The following is a 21818-nucleotide window of genomic DNA, read 5'->3' on the forward strand; positions in this document are numbered from 1 at the left end:
AGTGGAAGGATTGAGTTGCAGATTGTGTGCGTAATTGCAGATTGGAGCTGAAAATCCTCTCCGTTCTTAATGTCAACTTATAGCCCGATATTTTATCTATAAAATATCAAAAATCCGGAAATTTTCGACGGAGTATGACCGAGGTACTGGCGTTCAATGTCAAAGTTTTGGTTTCAAATTGACCGAAGCTCGGGAAAATTGGATTTTCAGCTCGGAGATTAAAGCTATGAGATTCTAACCCAGATTTTTGGAAAGCCAGAGACATTTCCTACAAGATCATATAACTTTTATCACTACTCCACTTCACCTTCCAGATAAAAATCCAAGTTTTCCAGAAAAGTAACTCTAACTTCCGACTTTGACTCAAAATCTCTCCTGATTTCCAGCGACAACATACAGATAGTTTTATATGAAACGATGCGTAATCTTTCTGGCTTTCAGAAAATACAAAATTTTCAAAATTTGAACGGTTACTTTTCGAGTTACACCACTTTGAAGTCCGCCGCCTCATTCCTCCGCAGAACGTTGTTTATGTCTCCGCCACTTCCAATGTCCTTTCAGACTGCTGAGAAGTGGCCTCGAAGAGAATTTCAGCCATATTTTTGAACTATATCTATATATTTCCATTATCTGGAAAATTATTTTATCTTCAGTTTAGCTAATCAAAATTTGCCGGTCATTAGGAAAGTGTACTTGAAAAATTTTGGTTTAAAAAAATTTCAGTTTCAGTCATTCCATTTTTGAATAAATCTTTTCGTCCATCATTCAATTGTTAGGTAATTGTTCGATCCAATAGTTTCGAGTTTAGTGAAAGTTTTTCACCGTTTTTTTCCAAAAAAGTTTTATGCGCTCAAATTTTGAAATCCAGCTTTAAGATTTGAGTTTCTTTCAAAAATCTTCGGAACCAGAATTATCTGAAAGTCCAACTCATTTTTCCCTGTTTCAATCTGAAGATATAATTTGCCGAAATTCAGTACTATCAATATCAAATTTGTCGGAAAAGGGTGTATAAAAAACTTCCTCCCTGTCGGGACACACCTCGCCTCTCCATATTCCTCCGAATACCCTTATGAATAGTGGAAGGACGGGATCCCAAATAGTGTGCGTAATTGCAGATTAGAGCAGAAAATTTTAAAAGTTGTTTACGTGGACTTATAGCCAGATATTTTATCTATAACATATCAAAAATCCGGAAAATTTCGACAAAGTATGACCGTAATACATGCGTTCAAAGTCAAAGTTTTGGTTTCAAATTAACCGGAGCTCGGGAAAAATGGATTTTCAGCTCGGAACTCAAAAGATATCGAATTCTAACTAAAATTTTTGGAAAGCTAGAGGCAATTCCTACAAGATCATATAACTTTTATCGCCACTCGACTTCACAATCTTGATAAAAATCCGAGTTTTTCAGAAAAGTAACTCTTACTTCCGACTTTGACTCAAAATCTCTCCAGATTGCAAGCGACAACATACTGATGTTTTTACATGAAACGATGCGTAATCTTTCTGGCTTTCGGAAAATATAAAATTTTTGAAATTTGAACGGTTACTTTTCCAGTTACACCGCTTTGAAGTCCGCCGCCTCATTCCACCGATTGGGGTTGTTTATGTCTCCGTCACTTCCAATGTCCTTTCAGACTGCTGAGAAGTGGCCTCGAAAAGAATTCCAGTTAGAATTGATGTTTTGAAACTATATCTATATATTTCCATTATCTTGGAAGTTCATTTATCTTAAATTTTTTTTTGTCTTCGGTGATTAAGAATTTTTGTTTGAAAATTTTGAAAAAGTTTTTTAAAAAAAATTTTCAGTTTCAATCCTTCCGTTTTTCATAAAAACATTATTTTCAATCATCCCATCGTTGTGTAACGCTCCGAATAGCTTTGAGTTTATTGAAATATTTTATGTTAGGAATGAAAAATTTCAGTTTCAATTATTCAGTTTTTTCTCTACTTCTTTTTTCAATCAATCGACGAAGGTGCAACAAGAGGAAAAACTAACTTCGAATTTCGTGTAATGTTTTCACGATTTTCTATTTTTCCAAAAACGTTAGTGCCAACAATTTGAAAATTCTAACTGTTATAATTGAAATTAAAAAAAATATTTACAGGGCTCTCTGAAAAACATGAAAAAAAAACTGATATTTTATCACAACCTGACAGTATTTTGATACGCTTACTGTTTCGGGTGTTCGAGAACAAGTAAACTTTTGATATTCTGACATTATAATTTTGCATTCTTTCCATTTTTCTTTCCCACCCTTTTCATATCAGTCCCACCCAACTATTTATCTATCGTCTTACGTAATCTACATGGCAACAGTCACTATTTCTACCGGATCGTTTTTGATAGTAATCTACTGGGGTTATACAAATACACACCAGTTGTACATGTGACGTCATCGGAAAAATTGGCAGTGTGCCAAGAGGAGGGTACGGGCCGTCCGACAGTATCGGTCAACAGCAAGGAAGAAAGGAAAGGGGATGGCCAGCGAGGTTTTCCCTCAATCAGATGAATAAAAGTTTTTAAACTAATGAATTTGGTTATCCAATGGTTAAAAATAGATAAAAACCAATCCTGAAGGATAAGAAACAGTCAAATTTTACAGTTTTTGAGTGTCAAAAATTTTAAATTTTAAATATTTTTTAACTGCTTTTGATGATAAGTTTATAACGAATCAATTCAAAATTTCATTACCGTACTTTCAAATCTTTTTTTTAGAATTCTCTTGGATCCACAAGTAACGGCCGCATAATACTTGGCACGCTGCTAGGTTTTTTTGCGCGCACGGTTACACACACACAGACCGACAGAGGGATTTTCTCAAAAATCCTATATCCCTGAAAAGAGGGGCCTGAGGGGCCGGGCCCGGGCCGAAGCTTTTCATGCCGGGCTCTTCATTTGACAAGTATGAGAACTTAAGATACTGTTAGAACAGAATATTCTCAAGTTTGCAATGATGACGAAACAGTGTTCTCTGTGTACCTACTTCCGGAAATACTTCCAGAAAAATCTAGTTATGCGTCGTTTCGATATCAAATCCACAGCAAGATTTTGCAAAAAAGCAAATGTGACTTGACCATTGCCAAATAAATGTTTTCATTTCATTTCTATATGTATTTGTTTTTAACGTATTGTTTTCTTTAATATTGCAGGAAGTGGAAATTGTACGACAACATCTACTAGGAACAAACTGAAGTTCCCTGCTGTTTTGATTACTTGTTTGCAATTATTGAGTAAGAAAATACATTTCAATATTTGTGATAATTGCAAAACAGGTAATATTTTCCAGAAAATAACATTCATTTTGGTTTTCAAAATTTTCTGCAACCTTCTCTTCTTAAACCCATTAGGTATGGGGGGTGAATGATTTGTAATTTGAAAAACGTTACAATTTTTTCATTTCTCACTAGCCAAAATGTCACGCTTTGTTGACCGTTAATAACTTTGTTCGTTTTCCACATTTTCACCTAATTTTTTTTTGACTATTAGGAATAGGCTGTCCCGTCATTCCTGGAAAGTTTGGTGTTGATACCATTATTGGTGACCGAGCTATGATCCGTAAAGTGAAAGTCACTTTTTTTAGCTTGAAAAGTTTGTATTTTTAAGTGTTTTTCAGTGAAAATACATTCGTGACCTTTCAATGACCAAGGCCTAGAACAGTGACAATAACAAATTTATTTCCATTCATTTCAATTAGGAGTAAGTAGGCGGCTATAATTAAAGGCCCGGGAAGAATTTCTGGCGCAGGGCAACAGGGCCGAAGGCCCGGTTTTACTCTGGCTCAGGGCCGCAGGCCCTGGAACTCTTGAAGACCCGGGAAGCATAGCGGACCCCGCCGGCAGGCGGGTGACGCTAGTCACTATTTCCTTTAAATGCAATAATATATAATCAGAGGGAAATGGACATCTGGCGGAATTACCCTTTTTAAATTTTATTTTTAACTTAAAATTCCTTCAAATTTTGAGCGTAATCCGATGATACTGCTTACAAGAAACTTCTAAAGTCAACGAAACTGTTCATCAGTATCACAAGTAGATTTTGGAGATGTAATGCAATTTGTTTTCATGCTTATAATGACTTATAAATTTGAAAAGTGTCATGAAATTCATTGCGACCGGCCGTGTATACAATTCCAACGAGAAGAGCCTGAACGAACTATTATTTTACAGTTACTTGAAACATAAACTATTTTCCTGTGAATTCAATTTTTTAAATTTTATAGCTATAGCTCATCAATTTGAAGTAAAAGCTTTCAAACTACACATTTATTTTGTAGCTTGTTGCAAACCTTACATAAATGTAAATACGAATAAAAACTGTTTCGTGACTATTTTCAAATGAACCGAAAATTAAATAATCCAATTACCACAGTCGAATCAGGTGGAAAATTTGCTGACATGGAATGTACTCCGACTGCTCCCCCACAACTTGCGAGTTTATTGGCTTATTTGATAGATTCTGCGAAAAAAATGACCAATCCGGGAGCTTTTCCGGTGACGGGACCTATTTTTCAAGATATTGAGATTTTTAGAAAAAACGATTTTTGGAAAAAAAAATTTCTAATTTTTTTTCATTAATTTTTTTGTAAACAATGCAGCATGGAGAGCAAATAGGAAATACATGTAATAGATACATAATGTCTTCAGCTACAAAAAACTAAAATTTAAACTTAAAAAATTATTTCGAAAATGTTTGATTTTTTCTAAAAACTGAAGGCCTCCAAAAAAAAACTTTTTTTTTAAACCATGAAGGTGTGAGTTTTCAACTTAAAAAAAAAGAACAACTCATTTCAAGTATTTTTTTCAAATAACAATTGGGGGTACCCGCGATGAAAAAAGAAATACATTTTGTTGAAAATTTCGGTTTTTCAAGATTTTGATGGGTCTAGAAAATATGTCAGTTGATCTGTTTTAGCATTGAAAACTATGTTTGATTCGAAAAAATCAACAACCACGGACTTGTAAAACCTGTATCAAAAATTTTTGATGTTTTCTGATCAGTGTCCAATTCGAGGCATAGGCTCAAAAAATACATTTATTTCAGGTAGTGAAAATTTCAAACGTTTGCTACGTGCTTCAAATTTCAAAAAAAAAAGGTTTTTGTTATGAAAAAATATTTAAAACAAAAAAATTAACAGATTTGGTCACTTTAAACAAAAAAATTTTATTTTTATTTTTTATGAAAATTTCATAAGGGGGGACCACATGAAATTTTCATGAAAAATTAAAATAAAAAATTTTTGTTTAAAGTGACCGAATTTGTTAATTTATCTATTTTCAGTATGTTTGTAGAACAAAAGTCGCTTATTTGAAGTTTGAAGCACGTGGCAAACGTTTGAAATTTTCACTACCTGAAATAAATGTATTTTTTGAGCCTATGCCTCGAATTGGAAACTGATCAGCAAACATCAAAAATTTTTGATACAGGTTTTACAAGTCCGTGGTTGTTGATTTTTTTTAAATTAAACAAAGTTTTCAAGGCTAAAACAGATCAACTGACATATTTTCTAGACCCATCAAAATCTTGAAAAACCGAAATTTTCAACAAAATGTATTTCTTTTTTCATCGCGGGTACCCCCAATTGTTATTTGAAAAAAATACTTGAAATGAGTTGTTCTTTTTTTTAAAGTTGAAAACTCACACCTTCATGGTTAAAAAAAAAAGTTTTTTTTGGAGGCCTTCAGTTTTTAGAAAAATTCAAACATTTTCGAAATAATTTTTTAAGTTTAAATTTTAGTTTTTTGTAGCTGAAGACATTATGTATCTATTACATGTATTTCCTATTTGCTCTCCATGCTGCATTGTGGACAAAAAAATTAATGAAAAAAAAATTAGAAGTTTTTTTTTTCCAAAAATAGTTTTTTCTAAAAATCTCAATATCTTGAAAACTAGGCCCCGTCACCGGAAAAGCTCCCGGATTTGTCATTTTTTTCGCAGAATCTATCAAATAAGCCAATAAACTTGCAAATTGTGGGGGAGCAGTCGGAGTACATTCCATGTGAGTTGATAAAAAGTGGAGATGAGACTACTGTAGTATCAATGAAGTTAAGGCAAGGCTGTCGCACGGCCGGCCGCGTCCGGCCGCGGCTTTTTCTTGAAAATTTCGAAAAGCTGTGGCCGGCTCAAAAAAGTTTTGGCACCAGTGGGGGTTGAACCCTGGTTATCTATTTGGTTCCAAAAAGTCAAAAGTATATCAAGTCATGTTTTCCCTTGAAACTCTAGAAAGCCGCGGCTGTTTGAAATTTTCAGGAAAAAGCCGCGGCCTCGGCCGGCCGTGATTTCCTTGAGTTTAGGTAACATTTTCACTTTTTCGGAGAGCTATTCACGTTTTTTTCTGCTTCAACTTGACAAGAAATGTTTCAAATTCAATTTTAGTTACTGAGCGGCATTCTTCAAGTTCATGATTACAGGATAAATGAAAGTTTCTAGCAGTGAAAGAAGGAGAATTGTAGCGTCTGTGGTACAGCAAATTGAAAGACCCTCTAATTATGAAATTCTTCTATTCTACCTGATTAGAATAATGTGGAAAGTTTCCTAGCGTATGGACTGATAAGGATGTTCAATCTTCTGATAAATATGTTAACTGAGTTCATCTCCCCCCATGCACATCAATCCAGAACAGAGGAATGTCTTAACTTGGCCATCATCAAATTACCAGAAATCTACCGTTTCAAAATGGGGGTGAAGATTCAGAACCATTCTATTAGATATTCACAGCAAATTAAATAATCGCATTTGATTATGTGATCTTAAATTGACAATCTACTAGGAGACTGGATTTTCCTGATTTTTTTTTTGATCGAAAAAGAAATGTGGCGCATCTCTCAGACACAGTTTCGATTTTTTTGACAATTACACAGCAGAAAAGATATTCCAAAAATCAGCATCCATCTTTCAAATCGCTTAAAAAATTTTTTCACTATTTCGTTTGGTTCATCACTGTTTCAAGTAGTTTTTAGATATGTTTAACGATTTTCTTATATTTAATAAGACTAGCCTTTATAATTCTAATAAGTACAAAATCTTAAAAATGCCACGAATTGACAAATTCTAAATACGATGGTAAAAAGTCATAATGTTATAATTGAGTGTTAACGAGAAAGGCGTGAACAACATTTTGTATAACAACAACTTGAAACGGAAACCATTTTTCTGTGATTTTTTTCAATATGGCTTCTCAAAGTGTGATATTTTGTTCAGAACCTGAAGTTCTAATACAAAATTTTGAAAATGGGTCATGTTTCAATAATAACATTTTTCGTACTTCTACTCGGAAATTATAATCATGAAGTCATGAGTTAGATAAAAACAATTTACAAATTTATCGTGATAAACCAATTACAGCATATGTCTTGCTATTTCCTCTGTAAAAATTAAGCGTTCGTTTCTTTTTTAGTTGCACTTCCTGTTTATCAAATTTGTAGAACCTATTCTGATCTTTTCTTGATCGTTTCTTTTTTTGATCGTTTCTTTTCTGTACTTCTGCTCCGAAGTTACTAGGAGATCACTTTTTTTCTGTTTTTTTTGTCAATATTTCAAAGGTATGTCTTCAAAACTGCCCGACTCTGAACACACTTCGAAGAAACTACTGTTATAGCTCATCAATGTATATTGAACGTTTTCAAACTACACATTCTCCCCTTTGCTTTTTCACTTGCATATATTTAAAAACTAATAAAATCAGTTTCGTGACTAATGACCCGAAACTTAAGTAATCCATTCCCATAATCGTGTATTGTTGAAAATTGGCTGATATGATAAACAAGTGAAGAGTAGACTACTAGAATAAAGTTTAGGTGAAGTTTTTTTTTACTTTTTCGGAAAGCTGTTCACGTTTTTTCTGCTTCAAATTGACAAGAAATGTTCCAACATTTGATTTTATTTACTATACACTTTTCGTGGATCGTTCATACCGCATGAAAGAAAATTTCGTAAAAATAAATGAACAGCGACACAGTTTTTTATCAAAAGCTATATGATAAACTGTGTAAAAGTGTAAGCCTTAAAACGGCAAAGAATTACAAGCATCTGTTGGCACAAATGATTTTTGGAAATGTTTGGCTTTGACATTATTTCTAGTTGGCTTACAATAAGCACGGTTTAGTTAACGGCGAAATCTCTTCCAAACGATAAGAAATATGTTTTGAAAAAAAAGGTGTTACGAGAAACGGTAAAAATAACAGTTGAAAATCTTTAGGAGCTCGCAAGTTCAGTATTATTGTGATAAACTACTTATACCATCTGTCTGGCAATTTGTTTAATGAAAATTAAATTTTCGTTTCTGTTTAGTCCAGATCATCTTTATTAATTTTGTAGCACTTATTTTGATTTTTGAGAAAATGTGAAACGGAAAGACTTTATTTCATCACCCAGTACTTATCCAAAATTTTATTCACGCTCTCTTGTCCGAAAATCGACCATAAGCATCTTTCGACACAGTTCTATATTCATGATAATTACATAAGAGAAAAGATTCTCCAAACGTCAACATCAATTTTTCGTATTGTTTTTTTTTCAACTTTTTTACTGTTTCGTTTAGGTGTGATAAAACTGAATCAGATAGAAATGGCGATTCAGATGTTCAAATCTCAAACGAAGTCTGCTGGTACTCTGTATGAAATCAATCGTCGACGGTTAATTAGAAGACAGCAAACTTTGAATATCGTGGAATGTTTACATGATTGTCTTTTTCAAATAAACATGAGTGTCAAAAATTGTGAAAATCTACATTTTAGATTTGAATTGAAAAAAATATGTTTTGGGTTCCCTGAAAAACATGCTCTAGTTTTTGATGTTGAATATACATTTCTCGCAACCCGGAATATTTCGATACGCTTACTGTTTACTCTGAAAATGAATAAGTCACAATACATCCGGTTATCAGCTCGGTTATCATATGTATGAAACACATTGAAAACATTAAACTGCAATTTTTTATGATGTACAAATGCGAATGAAGAAAAGGGCATCACGCGGGTAAGTTGACAAGGGGATTTTCATTTCTTCGGGGCCAATTCTCTGGAAAATGTGCAAAATTTGGCAGATTTTGAAGCGCCACGTGGTAGAGCATGGTCGAGAGTATGTCAGTTTCAGCCAATTCTCATGCCTATGAAGACTACTAACATTTGAAGCATTGTAGACAAGAAAAAGTGAACTAACTGTAACAGAAAAAAATGATAATGGAAAAAAGCGAAATAGAAAATAGAAAAAGCGAATAAAAGTAAAAGTGAGAAGAATATTGTTTCCCAAGTTTTTGAAAATTAAAATGAGATCCGAGATGATGAGAGGGTTAAACTTGGTAGAAAGGCACTTACTGAAAATAGAGTTGAGAGAACTGCGTAGCCACTCAATATTGTTGCACAGTCGAATAGAGTGCTTACTAATGGGGACTGGCTGGGAGTTAAGTCTATGATTCAAATTTTGCAAGTGGTGAAGTCAACGTCATTGGAGATGCACTTAAACAAAGTCGTGCGTTTGCTTTAATGCGGATTTGGTTTTTGAAATGACCTTGAGAACAAGATAGAACACCTTGAGAACAAGATAGAACCAGACTTTAATCTCTGAAACCGGAAAATCGGAACAGCAAGTAGAAATTTTACGTGAACTCCACGAGAAGTTATTTCTCTGAACAGTAACATTCAATCAAAGCGAAAAGCGTTCCAAACCTTGCCACGTAAAAAAATAAAACTGTGTATCAGGCACTCTAAAAGAGATCATAAGTAATACCGTATATCAATTGAGTGAATTCTTTTATTTGAAAATTCAAAAATAAACCTATGACACAAAAAATCCATTCCCTGTGGCCAGTGGAAAATTTGAACACATTCATATTTTTTGAAAACGCCAATAAATAATAGTTCATCTGAAACTTCTAAATGTAGTTCTAGCTTTTCTGCAATATTTATTTCAGTTTCAAGAGGTGAAATGATACATGTTAAGAATGTAATTAGAATTAATTTATCAAATGTTCGGTTTAGTTTTACATCAATTCTGTTTCAAAAATTTAATATCTGAAACTCGTTTTTTGTTTTTGTTAGTTTGAGGAGTTGTTTACAATGCAGAACTGAGATTTATTTTTAAGGATTAACAATTTTGAATCAGCCAAACAGTAGAAAAAAAGTAAAACAAGAAAATGTTGTTTCAGTTGATTACACTATCAATGTGAATCCTTCCAGTAAAAAGATTGTATTCTGAATCCGAAAAAAATTTCACATTTTATCCGTGGCCCAGATCACTGTTAATAACACTGCCTATTGAGATAATACCATTTATGCCCTCATTCAATTAACCATTTCGGAGTGCAAAATTAGAAAAGTCATTTATATTTAATTAATTACAATTTGGAGCCGCCAGTTTTGAATGAATGAGACAGAAAAAAAAACAAAGATTGTACTATCAACATGAATCTTCCAGTAAAAAAGTTTACATTCTGAATCCGAAACCATCAAATTTTTATTCTCGACCTAAATCACAGTTAGTAACATTGGTCTACTGAAATAATACAATTTACGACTTCATTCAAATAAAATATTACAGCCGTGAAAATCTAAATAAATTTACCGTGAAACAACATTCTAAAGTTGTCCAGGCGCGAAGCCCCTTTTTCCCATTTTTAATGATGTTTTCACCTAATATTTTCTGTTTCTAAACATCTGTTAATGTTTCAAAAATGTTTTTTCTCTTACTGGGTTTGAAATATGTATTAGTTTGTAATTTAATTTTTTGCTTTCTTTGGTATTGCAGAAAGTTGAAATTGTACGACCACAAAAAAACAGTCCTGCTTCATAAAAATTTCACAGACTTTACTTAGGGTTAACCTCTCCAGTATGCAACATTAAACCAGAACCGAAGAATGTCTTAACTTCGCCGAGGCCATCATCAAATAACCAGAAATCTAAAGTTTCAAAATGGTGTTAAATGTTCATAAACATTTTGTCAAGTGATGAAGTAATCGCAATCGATTAGTGCTCTCGAATTGTCAAGCTACTAGGAACACTCTGCATTTTTCTGATATTTTGAAGAATCATGATTTACCAATACAAAACCAGTAAATGAGTAGGTAAGTACTGTTCCATATTTACGATAACTATATAACAGAAAAGATTTTTCGAAAATTCTGTTCCTATTCCTATTGGTTTTCAAACTTTTCACTGTTTCGTTTATGTGCAATAACACTGAATCAGAGGGGGATTACTAATAAGGTCAAAATCAATCTTAAGGTGCTTCAAATTTCCAGCGTAACCCGATGATACTGCGTACAAGAAACGTGTGAGTTCAACGAATCTGTTCACCGCTGCAACAAGTAGATTTTATAGTTGTAAGGCGATTTGATGTTACGTTGATATTAATTTAGAATTTTCAAAAATTCCATGAAATTCATTGATTACGACGTCCAATTTATTTCGTTCTAACGAGAAGAACATGAATGAAATATTATTTTACAGCTACTTGAAACAGAAACTATATATATTTTTTAAAATTTCGCTTTTAAAATCTATGTCTCAAGAGTTTTTAAATTATTTCATTCTGCCACTTTTGTTATGAACACAACAATTTTTATATATTTTCATGACTAAAATGAGAAGAAGTCCTGTTTCAATATAAACGTTTCTTTTCTGTACTTCTACTCGAAGGCACTTAACATTGCACATATCACGCAGTAAAAGTTAAATGCAGGTTATCAGTAAAGACAAATCAACCACGTATATTTTGATTCGCAAGTTTTCCGTTTCCACCTTGTCCAAAATATTTCAGGGTTTTTGGTTTACCGATGTTCATTTGTTCAATATGTAATTTCTTTTGTTGATTTTTCAAAGTTCTATCTTCAAAACTACCCGACTCAAAATACTCTTTGAAAAAACTACTATAGCTGATAAATGTGAATTGAACGTTTTCAAACTACACAATCTCGTTTTAGATTTTTTATTCGCCAACCTTGTTCAAGATAATCAATTTTCAGTTATTCACTATTTCTCAATGACTCATTAGGAATGAAACATTTCAGTTTCACAATCAGCTATTCAACTTTTCTTCTAATCTTTTTTCTCAATCAATTATAGGGTTCTCTGGAAAACATGGTCTAGTTTTTGACGTTTTCTTACAACCTGAACGTATTTTAATGCTTACTGTTTCGGGTGTTCCAGAACATCTGATCTATTAAAATTCTGGCATTCAGAGAAATGGTGAAACTGATCCTTTCCAATATTCTTTCAGACCCGTTTTGTCTCTCAACTATTTATCTCCCGTGCCACGTAATCTACATGGTAACTGTCACTATTTCTAATGGATAGTTATCTACCGGGGCTTTACAAATTCGCACCAGTTGTGCCTATGACGTCACCGGAAAAATTGCCAGTGTGCCAAGAGAAGGCTACCGGCCGTCCGACAGTATTGGTCAGCAGCAAGGAAGATAGGACAGAGGGACGGTCTGCGAAGATTTACCTCAATCAGGCGGAAACAAGTTTTTAAAACAAATGAATTTGGTTACCCAATGGTTAAAAATAGATGGTAACAAGTTATGAAGAATAAGAAACAGAAACATTTTCCTGTGTCAAGATTTCCAACTTTAAAATTTTTTACTGCTTTTGATGATAAGTTTACGACGAATCCGTTGAAAATTTCATTACTGCATTCAAACCATTTTTTGTAAAATTGGCTGATTTTAAAAGCGCTTCCAATTAAATCCGGAGTTTATGAAATTCGAAAATGGGACAAACGAAACAGAGTTTTTGAAAATTACAATGACACACGAAAACCCCACGGGAAGTTTTTTCTCTGAAGAGTCCAAACTTTGTCAGCAGCAAAAATAAACTGTGTTTCAGGTACTTTACAAGAGACCATCAGTAAAATCGTATTTCAATACAGACTTCTACAAAAACTGCAAAAATGAAAGAATTTTCAAACAACATTATCAAAGTTTCGCTGGTTCTAACTCATTTAAGCCTATGTTTCAAAATTAACTATCTGTCACAAAAAATCCTGCTTCTCCTATGACCGCCGGAAAAATTGAATCATTCGTATTTTCTAAGATGAGTATTCATCCGGGATTTCTAAATGTACTTCTAGCTTTTCAGAAACATTTATTTCAGTTTCAAGAGGTGTAATTAACAGTGCTAACAACGGTGCAAATATTGTATTTGCTTTCATTAATTCAAGTTAAAAATGTAACAATTAGAATTTAGAAATGCATTTTTTCTCAGAATTGTTATGGACCGACCCGATTTGCCACAAGTCAACATTTTTTTAATCCAATTTAAAGGCGTGTTGTGGTCTGTTGTGATATTTTCATATCATAATGTATGAGTTTCGGCGAGTTCATTTTCATAGTTCAAGAATTTTTTAATTTGGTCCACAACCCGCTGAGAGCGAACGCCGGAAAGTTTGGTCATTGAGAAGGCCGAAGAAAATTGGTGGCCGTGGCCTAGAAATTCTACTAGAAATTCGTTGATTTTTTGAATTTTGACGGTATTTTCGATTATTTTTGTTGTATTTCTTCAATAAATTCGATAGAATACGGCAAATATTGATAGAAAAACACCAAAAACTGTCGAAAATAACGCCAGAAATAGCAGAATACTGAAAAAACAACTTTACCTGAGTGAAATTTCTAGAACATTCTCGCTGACCAAACTTTCCGTCTGTTTACAAAAATTCAATATCTGAAACTCGTTTTCTGTTTTTACCAGTTCGAGGAGTGCAAAATTAGACAAGTGATTTATATTTAATTAATTACAATTTGGAGCCGCCAGTTTTGAATGAATGAGACAGAAAAAAAAACAAAACAAAAGATTGTACTATCAACATGAATCTTCCAGTAAAAAAGTTTACATTCTGAATCCGAAACCATCACATTTTTATTCTCGGCCTAAATCACAGTTAATAGCATTGGTCTACTGAAATACCATTTACGACTTCATTCAAATAAACCGTTACAACAGTGAAAAACCAAAAAAAATTAAGGTGAAACAGCATTCGAAGGTTGTCCCCTTTCCCCATTTTTAATGATGTTTTCACCTAAAATATTCTGTTTCTAAACATCAGTAAATGTTTTGGTTAGGTTGATTTTCATACTGAATCTAACTTTTGGTTCTTTAAATTTTTGTATAAAATTATAAAATGACACTGTTCGAACAAAAGATTTTCAAATTTACACTAGTTATCTCCTCATTGAGTAGGTAAATACAGTTCGATGTTTATGACAATTACATAACAGAGATGATTTTAGAGTTGTAAAGCGATTTGATTTTATGTTTTTCGAATTAATAAATTTCAAGAACGCAATGATATTTATTGATCACCTTCATGAAATAACGAAAAGACCATGAATGAATGAAAGACCATGAATGAATGAAAGACCACGAATGAAATACTATTTTACAGCAACTTGAAACAAAAACTATTTTTTCTGTGTATCTCATTTTTCAATTTATTTTTCAACGATTTTTCCAGTCTATTATTTTTTTATGAATACTGCCAAAATAAGCTGAACAAATATTTTTACATGACAAAATTGAGGAAAAGTCCTGTTTCAATATAAACATTTATTTATGTTCTGTACTTCTACTCTGAAGTTATTACGAGATCACTTCTAAGAACAATAAACGCTGCAATTATTCACATAATAAAAGTTAATTGCCGGTTATTAGTAAGGATCAATCGATCAAGTTTATTTTGAATCACAAGTTTTCTGTTTCCATCTTATCAGAAATGTTTCAAGCTTTTCGTTTCGTCGATATAATACTTTCTTTTCTTTTTGATCTTTTAAAGTTTTTCTTCGAGACTCCCGATTCTAAACACACTTTGAAAAAACTCCTGTTATAGCTCATCCATGTGAAGTGAAGTTTTTCAAACTTCACATTTTTGTAGCTTTTTTTTATTCGGTAACCTTTGCATAAATTTAAAAACTAATAAAAAACCGTTTCGTCACTATATTCAAACAAACCGAAATTTAAGTAATCCATTCCCAAAATCGTGTATTGTTGGAAATTTGATGAGCTGATTAAAAAAATGAAGATGGCACTACAGTAGTATCAATGAAGTTCAGGTAACATTTTTACTTTTTCGGAAAGCTTTTCACATTTTTTCTGCTTCAACTTGCCCAGAAATGTTCCGACATTTGTTTTTAGTTACTAAATTTTAACTTTTCTGTTTAGGTCCGATAAATTAAATTAGATGAAAATGGCAATTTATATAATTTTTTAAATTCAACAACGAAAGTGTTCATCACTGTTGCAAGTAGTTTGTATAGCTGTGTAACGATTTTCAGAGCTGTTCTGTTTTCTTATTATTCTAATAATTTCAACACTTTAAAAATACCACAAAACTCATTGACAGTTTCTAAATACGAAGTTAAACAGTCAATAATTGCGTGTTAATTTGAAAAGCATGAATAACATTTTACATTAGAACAACTTGAAACAGAAACCATTTTTCTTGTGATTTGTCTGATAATGATGCTTTGTTCAGAACACTACTAGAAATTCTAAACCATTTTTTCATGTTTCAATAATAACATTTTTCGAACTTCTACTCAGAACTTATAATGGTCCGTTAAACACAAACAATTCGCAAATTTATTTTAATCGTGTTAAACCAATTATACCATCTGTCTTGCAATTTTTCCATGAAAATCAGGTTTTTATTTATTTTTCAGTGGTTGTCTTATCATCCGCCATGCCTACCATATTTGAAAAACTAGTTTCGATGTTAAAGAAAATGTGAAACTAAAATTCTTTATTTCCTCACACACTACTAATCTAAAATTTCATTCACATCCTCTTCTCCGATTATGGTTTGCAATAACAAATGACGATAGCATGAATGACTCCAGGAATATAAAGAAGATAGCAGAGAGCCAAGTTGCACCAGACAGCTGCACAACAACGATTTCCTTTTTTGAGGTACACGGCGATTGGCTATAAATTAGGTTTTCAAAGTTTCTTTTTCAAAATGGTTTTACCGGAACAGAAAATTTTCTTTTTCAACAACTTCTTATTTGAAAATAGTAGCAGTACACATGTTCAGTCTTTAACATGTTCTAAACTTTAAAGTTGAAAACTCACCGGAATAAGGATACAGAGAATACATAAACAGCACGGATGAACCTCTCCCATTTTGAAGACGACGAGAATATGAGTTGGAATGAATTTTATTTTATCAGATCTTATCTACGCCACGGTCTCTTTGAAAAAAGTCACGCGTGAAATGTTCTAATTATTTTTTTCCACATCATCTGAACTTTCACGCTGAATACTGTCTCTTGCTATTTTTGAAAAAAAAGTAGGGCAAACGTTTGAAACGCTCTAACTTTACAAAAACCACATCAATTTGACTGAAAATTTTTGAGACAGATATAAAAAACAATTTCCTACATTTTCATGTGCAATACATAGTAATATGAATTCAGTCTTTGGAAGTCAGTGAACGCAATACGCAAAAAACGAGAAATTTGACAGAATTTGAGAAAAGTATTGGATTTATGTTGCAGAATTTGTATAGAATCTGGATCTGATCACTATTTTAGTTAAATAAATCGATTTCAGTTCAAAATGGCTAATCTTCAGCACATTCTCCGATTTTTCTCATGATTTAGGTTGAATTTCAAAAATGTGGCGTCTTATAGAGCCCCATTTCTGATTCAAATGAGATTTAACGCAAGATTTTTCATTGGAGAATAAAAAACAATTTGACATTAAAACACCTAAAAACAGGTCAAGACGAAAATTGTAATGGTAAACTAATAGTAAGTTCGTAGAAATGTTGCAGTCGCTAGGTTTTCGTTAAAATATTCCTGTTTCAAATAAACAGAAAAATGTTTCAAAATTGAAGTTTTTTGTTAGTGTTAACATCTTGACTTTATTATTTGAGCGACGTTTCGCAACTATCAATTTCGGAACCATGCCGTTGCGCAACCATACAAGTTTTAATAATTTTTGAAGAAAGATGTCAGTTGACCCAATTTTTTATTTTATTGGTTTCATACATATGTGTTCTTATGTGAAACTCGAAATGTCAAATTGACCCAAATAAAAAATTATCTGTGCAGCTGTGAGAGGAATAGTTGCAAAATGGCAAGTGACGAAACGTCAATTTTGCAAAGAATCATTTTTTGAGAATCCGAAAAAAAAAACGCATTCAGTTTTCTTCTGTTTCAAATTGACGATAAACTTTCCATATCATTATTTCCAGTAATACCACCAAAAGGAAATTTGATATTTGCGCTTCATGAAAGTGGGTCAGTAAATATATATGTATCTATATTTTGACCATTAGTGGGATCTCACCATGCATTTTTTCGTGATAGGGTGTGTTTAAGGTTTAGGAAGATTTTCAAAATAATACTGTTTCTATGATATCACATTGGCATTCAAATCGTATGTGCATCATTGCCACCATCTCACACATCAATTCCCAAGCTTTATCCCGTTCTTTATCTCCACCGCGAAACATATACAAAAAAATACAACAAAAAAGTATAATACACAAATCAATCCTTCTCCAAATAGAACCGATCCAAAAAATTCCCAACTTTGTCATCGGTATCCACAAAATACGTGCTGATATGCGTAGAGTTGTACACTTTCAGACGAGTATATCCATATTGGCCGAGACGGCTTGCAGAGAACGATTGGGGTGTCGTGTCGGACGGTCCTTCATGCGTGTGACAGCCCTGGAAACAATGTTCTTTCTGGAGAATCCAAGAGAATGTTCTAGCAAACTACATATGTCAGGTTCGTAACAGTTTCTGGAGACTGTACCAAACTATATCAGGTCCTAGAAACATTAAAATCTTACCGCTGATCCAGTCAGAATATACACCGGTGCCTTTGCATTTTTGATATGTCCAGCGTCTCCCGATTTATATCCAACTTTATCATAAATCGGCCACATTCTCTCATACGTATGCTTATGTCCATAGAGCACCATATCCACTTTATAATCCTTCAACAACTTCTCCAATCCCGGCAAGTCAGTGGTTCCCTTTCTTGAAAGCATATCAGTAGGGTCATCACATCCACCAGATGACCTAGTAGAACAGTACCATGGTCTATGGAACATTACTATTGTCCATTTCAGCTTATTTTTCGATAGATCCTCTTGCAACCACTTGTATTGAGCATTTGCTTCCTTTGTCATTTTTTCGGCGTAATACTCGGAATTCAATCCGACGAAGTGAACGAACCCATAGTCAAAGCTCCAGAAGAGATTATTGTCATAGACTCCATTTTTAGGCATAGTAAACCTGTTTACTATTTGATTGAAGTGAGTGTCCGACTCATGATTCCCTGCGAACACCATATAGGGAACATACGCTGCAAATGGTTGGATCGCCTTCATATAAGCATCCCCACGATCTCCTTCATCATCATGTAGATCATACGCGATATCCCCGATATGAATGATTACATCGAAATGGTCATTATGAGTAGCATCAATTAGTTGATTTATTGTTGGCATCCCTTTATAGACACTCAAGTCACCAAAGATAGCAACACGAAGCTCTTTGGAAGGGTCGGGTTGTTTGAAGTGGTACACGTCGGACATGTCTTGAGAGCTGCCCACTTTGTAGTCTGGAAAGTAAATTTAGAGAACACTGCGTATTCAACCAACTAAAAAGTAAAAACTAGTCAAAAGAAAACTGACTAGGGAAGGATCCCGAGTCAAGATGGAGTTACAGGTCGAGATATATATCACTAGAACCGAAATTTTGCGCTGATTTCAAATCTGCATTTCAATTTTGCTAAACGATCTCGACAAAAAAGTTATTCGCGTTTTTGTGGCTTCTTAGTGCAAAAATAAGCATTTTCAAGACTCCCAAAATTAACGTTTTTCTTATTTTCTTCAAATTTTTTTGTGTTGTAGGTGCAGTTCCAATCATGTAAATTGTATTGTTTGTGTTGGAACTTCAGAAAATTTTCAGACAAATTTTTTGTAGATGCGTCATTTTTGAAAATTTAAGAAACTACACAAAAATTTTTCTGAAAATACTTTCTGAAATCATATATTGCCCAAATCATCTTTACATCCGTAATCATACGTACAGCACAAAAAAAATTTGAAAAAAAAAAGAAAAACGTTAATTTTGGGAGTCTTGAAAATGCTCATTTTTGCACTGAGAAGCCACAAAAACGCAAATAACTTTTTTCAGAGAATCGTTTAGCAAAATTGGAATATATATTTGAAATCAGCGCAAAATTTCCGTTCTAGTGATATATATCTCGACCTGTAACTCTATCTTGACTCGGGATCCTTCCCTAGTGAAATCTGAAACAGTAAAAAACGGAAAAAAACTCACAATAAACATCGCCAGCTACCATTTTAGTCATCGTTGCTCTGTGAGTATATCTGATATATCCGTGGGATCCTTGATCTTTCCATGAAGTCGTCGTGGCTTTTGCAGTCCATCGAAGTGAGTCTTTGGAGAGACCGTATGTCACGTATGGCGTCACGTTGGGTACTGGAATTTTGTTTTCTGTTACATTTAAATTTTAAGAGGATGGTGGTGTAGTGACGATAATCTCGGGTTATTTTGTGCTTCTAAATAGCTGAAATTTGCTTTGTGCCCTTCTACTGTAGTCATTGTGAAAGTGAAAAAATTAACTTTGATTTGAGTGGTAAGCTCCGCCTTAAAAGGGCTGTGCGAAGAAAAGGAAAAAATCGAAAAAGTCGAAAAAAAAAACTTAAGAAAGCTGTCTGAAAAAACTCATTTTTCGAAGGTGAAAATCTTGAGTTTTTATGAGTATTTTAAAAACAGACCCCCAGAAACTTGTTTTTGAGTACAAAATTATAAAATATTCTTGAAAAATTGAAAAATCACTATAGTTATTTTGTTGCTTAATTTTTTTAAAGTAGGAAAAATTTCCAAAACACTAAGAACCGTTTTTCTGAAAACTATCCGAAAAATTTTTGTCTGAATAATTTTTCGCAATTAAACTTTTTGAAAACCTTCGAAAAATCCGAAAAAAATTGTTCTGTTTTGGAGGCGGAGCCTAAAGGTTTAATAAATATTTGAATTCATATAAGAGAATTACTGTCCAAAGGCTTAAATGGAAATTTAAGTGGATAGCCTATAACTGGAAAGTTTAAAGTTCACTGGTATTACTTTTTTTTATGCTGGCCAATGTATCAAAAAAGCCATATCTTTTCTTGCGAATTCCGATACTTCTGAAAATTTAAAAAAAAAACTTTTATCTTTGGAGCATATGCCAAAAAACACTCTAAACGCCCTAAAGTCCCGTTCTCCGGAGGACTACACGGCCGCGCTGAAAAGCTCTTTTACCAAAGCTCCTTTTGAGTCAGGAGAACGGGAAATGTAGCGTTTAAAGCTATTTTCAGCATACGCCTCAATGATAAAAGTTTCTTAAAATTGTCTGAAGTATGATAATCTAAAATCAAAAATATTGCTTCGGTCCTCCGTTAAATATTATTCTTCTAACTGTTTCTCATACTCTTCATATTCATTTATCAAGCTATCCGTTTCACTTCTTCAGCCATATTCACTCACGAAAAAAACTCACATGGTCCCTGTGTCAACCAGGTCACCACCATTTCATCCATCTTCCCACTCAAACTCAGATGAACTTGTTCCACTTTGTTCGCATTCGTCACGCCACATAATATAACACAGAGCAGTAGTAATCGATACATTTTGGAATAAGAATGCACTCATAAAATGTGAAATTCATGACATTTTATAATCTTTTTTTGTTTGACTTTTCCAGAGTCATCATTTCAGATTACTTGTTATCAATCAGGCAAAGATCAGAGTGATAGCATTCGGAAGTATTAAAATATGCAGAATATGGGAAAATGCATTCGCGCTCTATGGCACTTGCTGAAAAATCACTATTTTGACTGTCGCCATCCCAAATGCTCATTTTTTGTAGCCAATCAACTTTTTTTACCTTATGTTTGAACTCGACACATACTGATAAGGTTGGAAGAGACAGAAAGTAAATTATCAGTGAATGATACTCCTACGCACGTGTTGCAAAAAAATAAAGTGAGAAAAAGAGGAAAGAGAGAAATTGTGGTTTGGGACAAGGTGGTTTGGTCGCTCAGCAAAACTGACAGATGATGGAATGAGTGTTCTGGAATTTTCAGTTTCAAGTATGTTGTAAGTAGAAGAGTGTGGGGTTCGAGTTTGCTGCGGGACCGTCGTTCATAATCAATAAATTGAGAACCTCTAATTACATAAATTATTTAAAACTGTAAAGCAGGCCTGTTTCAATTGTCTATAAATTTTTCTAAGTGAGTTTTTCAAACAATTAATTCATTACATACCCAAAATTCTTTTAAAAATTCGCCATTGTCAATAATTGATATTAAAAAAAGTTATGAAACGGAAAATTATCGAAAACTTGTTATTTTGAAAAAAAATCATTAATATCATAGGTACATATGTATGTACATAGAAAATTTGCACAGTGTGCTGAAATCAGAATTTTGAATAAAAACAGTGAGATTACAGAAACAAATATATTTCAATACTCTCTAAACCTAATTCCGAAATCAAAAACTTCAAATCTAAACATAAAAACTGTCATTTTCACGTCTGAACATGTTTAAAGCCAGAACCAGAATTTGTATTTCGGTTTCGATCAGGTGTGATAACAATCGAGCAGATAAATCTGACAATAGAAATACACCAAAAATCTAATTTTGTATTACTCACATCAGTTTGCCTCAAAATTTTTATGTTTTATTCACTGCTTAGATTTCACACGTTCAGATTCAGGTTTGGTTTTCCACAGCAGCTGTCCGAATAAGTTTCGTGCGTTTTCGGTTTCAATCACTCATGAAAATGACAAATGTGTTT

General features: G+C 33.2%; 1 protein-coding gene across 1 annotated transcript; it reads right to left on the reverse strand.

Annotated features, from left to right (window-relative positions):
- Nucleotides 1–17486: 17486 nt before the first annotated feature.
- GCK72_012374 (uncharacterized protein) lies at nucleotides 17487–20647 on the reverse strand (the record flags this gene model as incomplete). Its single annotated transcript, XM_053729059.1, has 4 exons — nucleotides 17487–17669; nucleotides 17795–18570; nucleotides 19296–19457; nucleotides 20518–20647. The coding sequence occupies 4 exons, from the start codon at nucleotides 20645–20647 to the stop codon at nucleotides 17487–17489; spliced, it is 1251 nt and encodes a 416-aa protein (XP_053583831.1).
- Nucleotides 20648–21818: the final 1171 nt, after the last annotated feature.

This window comes from Caenorhabditis remanei, chromosome IV, assembly GCF_010183535.1.
Source record: "Caenorhabditis remanei strain PX506 chromosome IV, whole genome shotgun sequence".
NCBI lineage: Eukaryota > Metazoa > Nematoda > Chromadorea > Rhabditida > Rhabditidae > Caenorhabditis > Caenorhabditis remanei.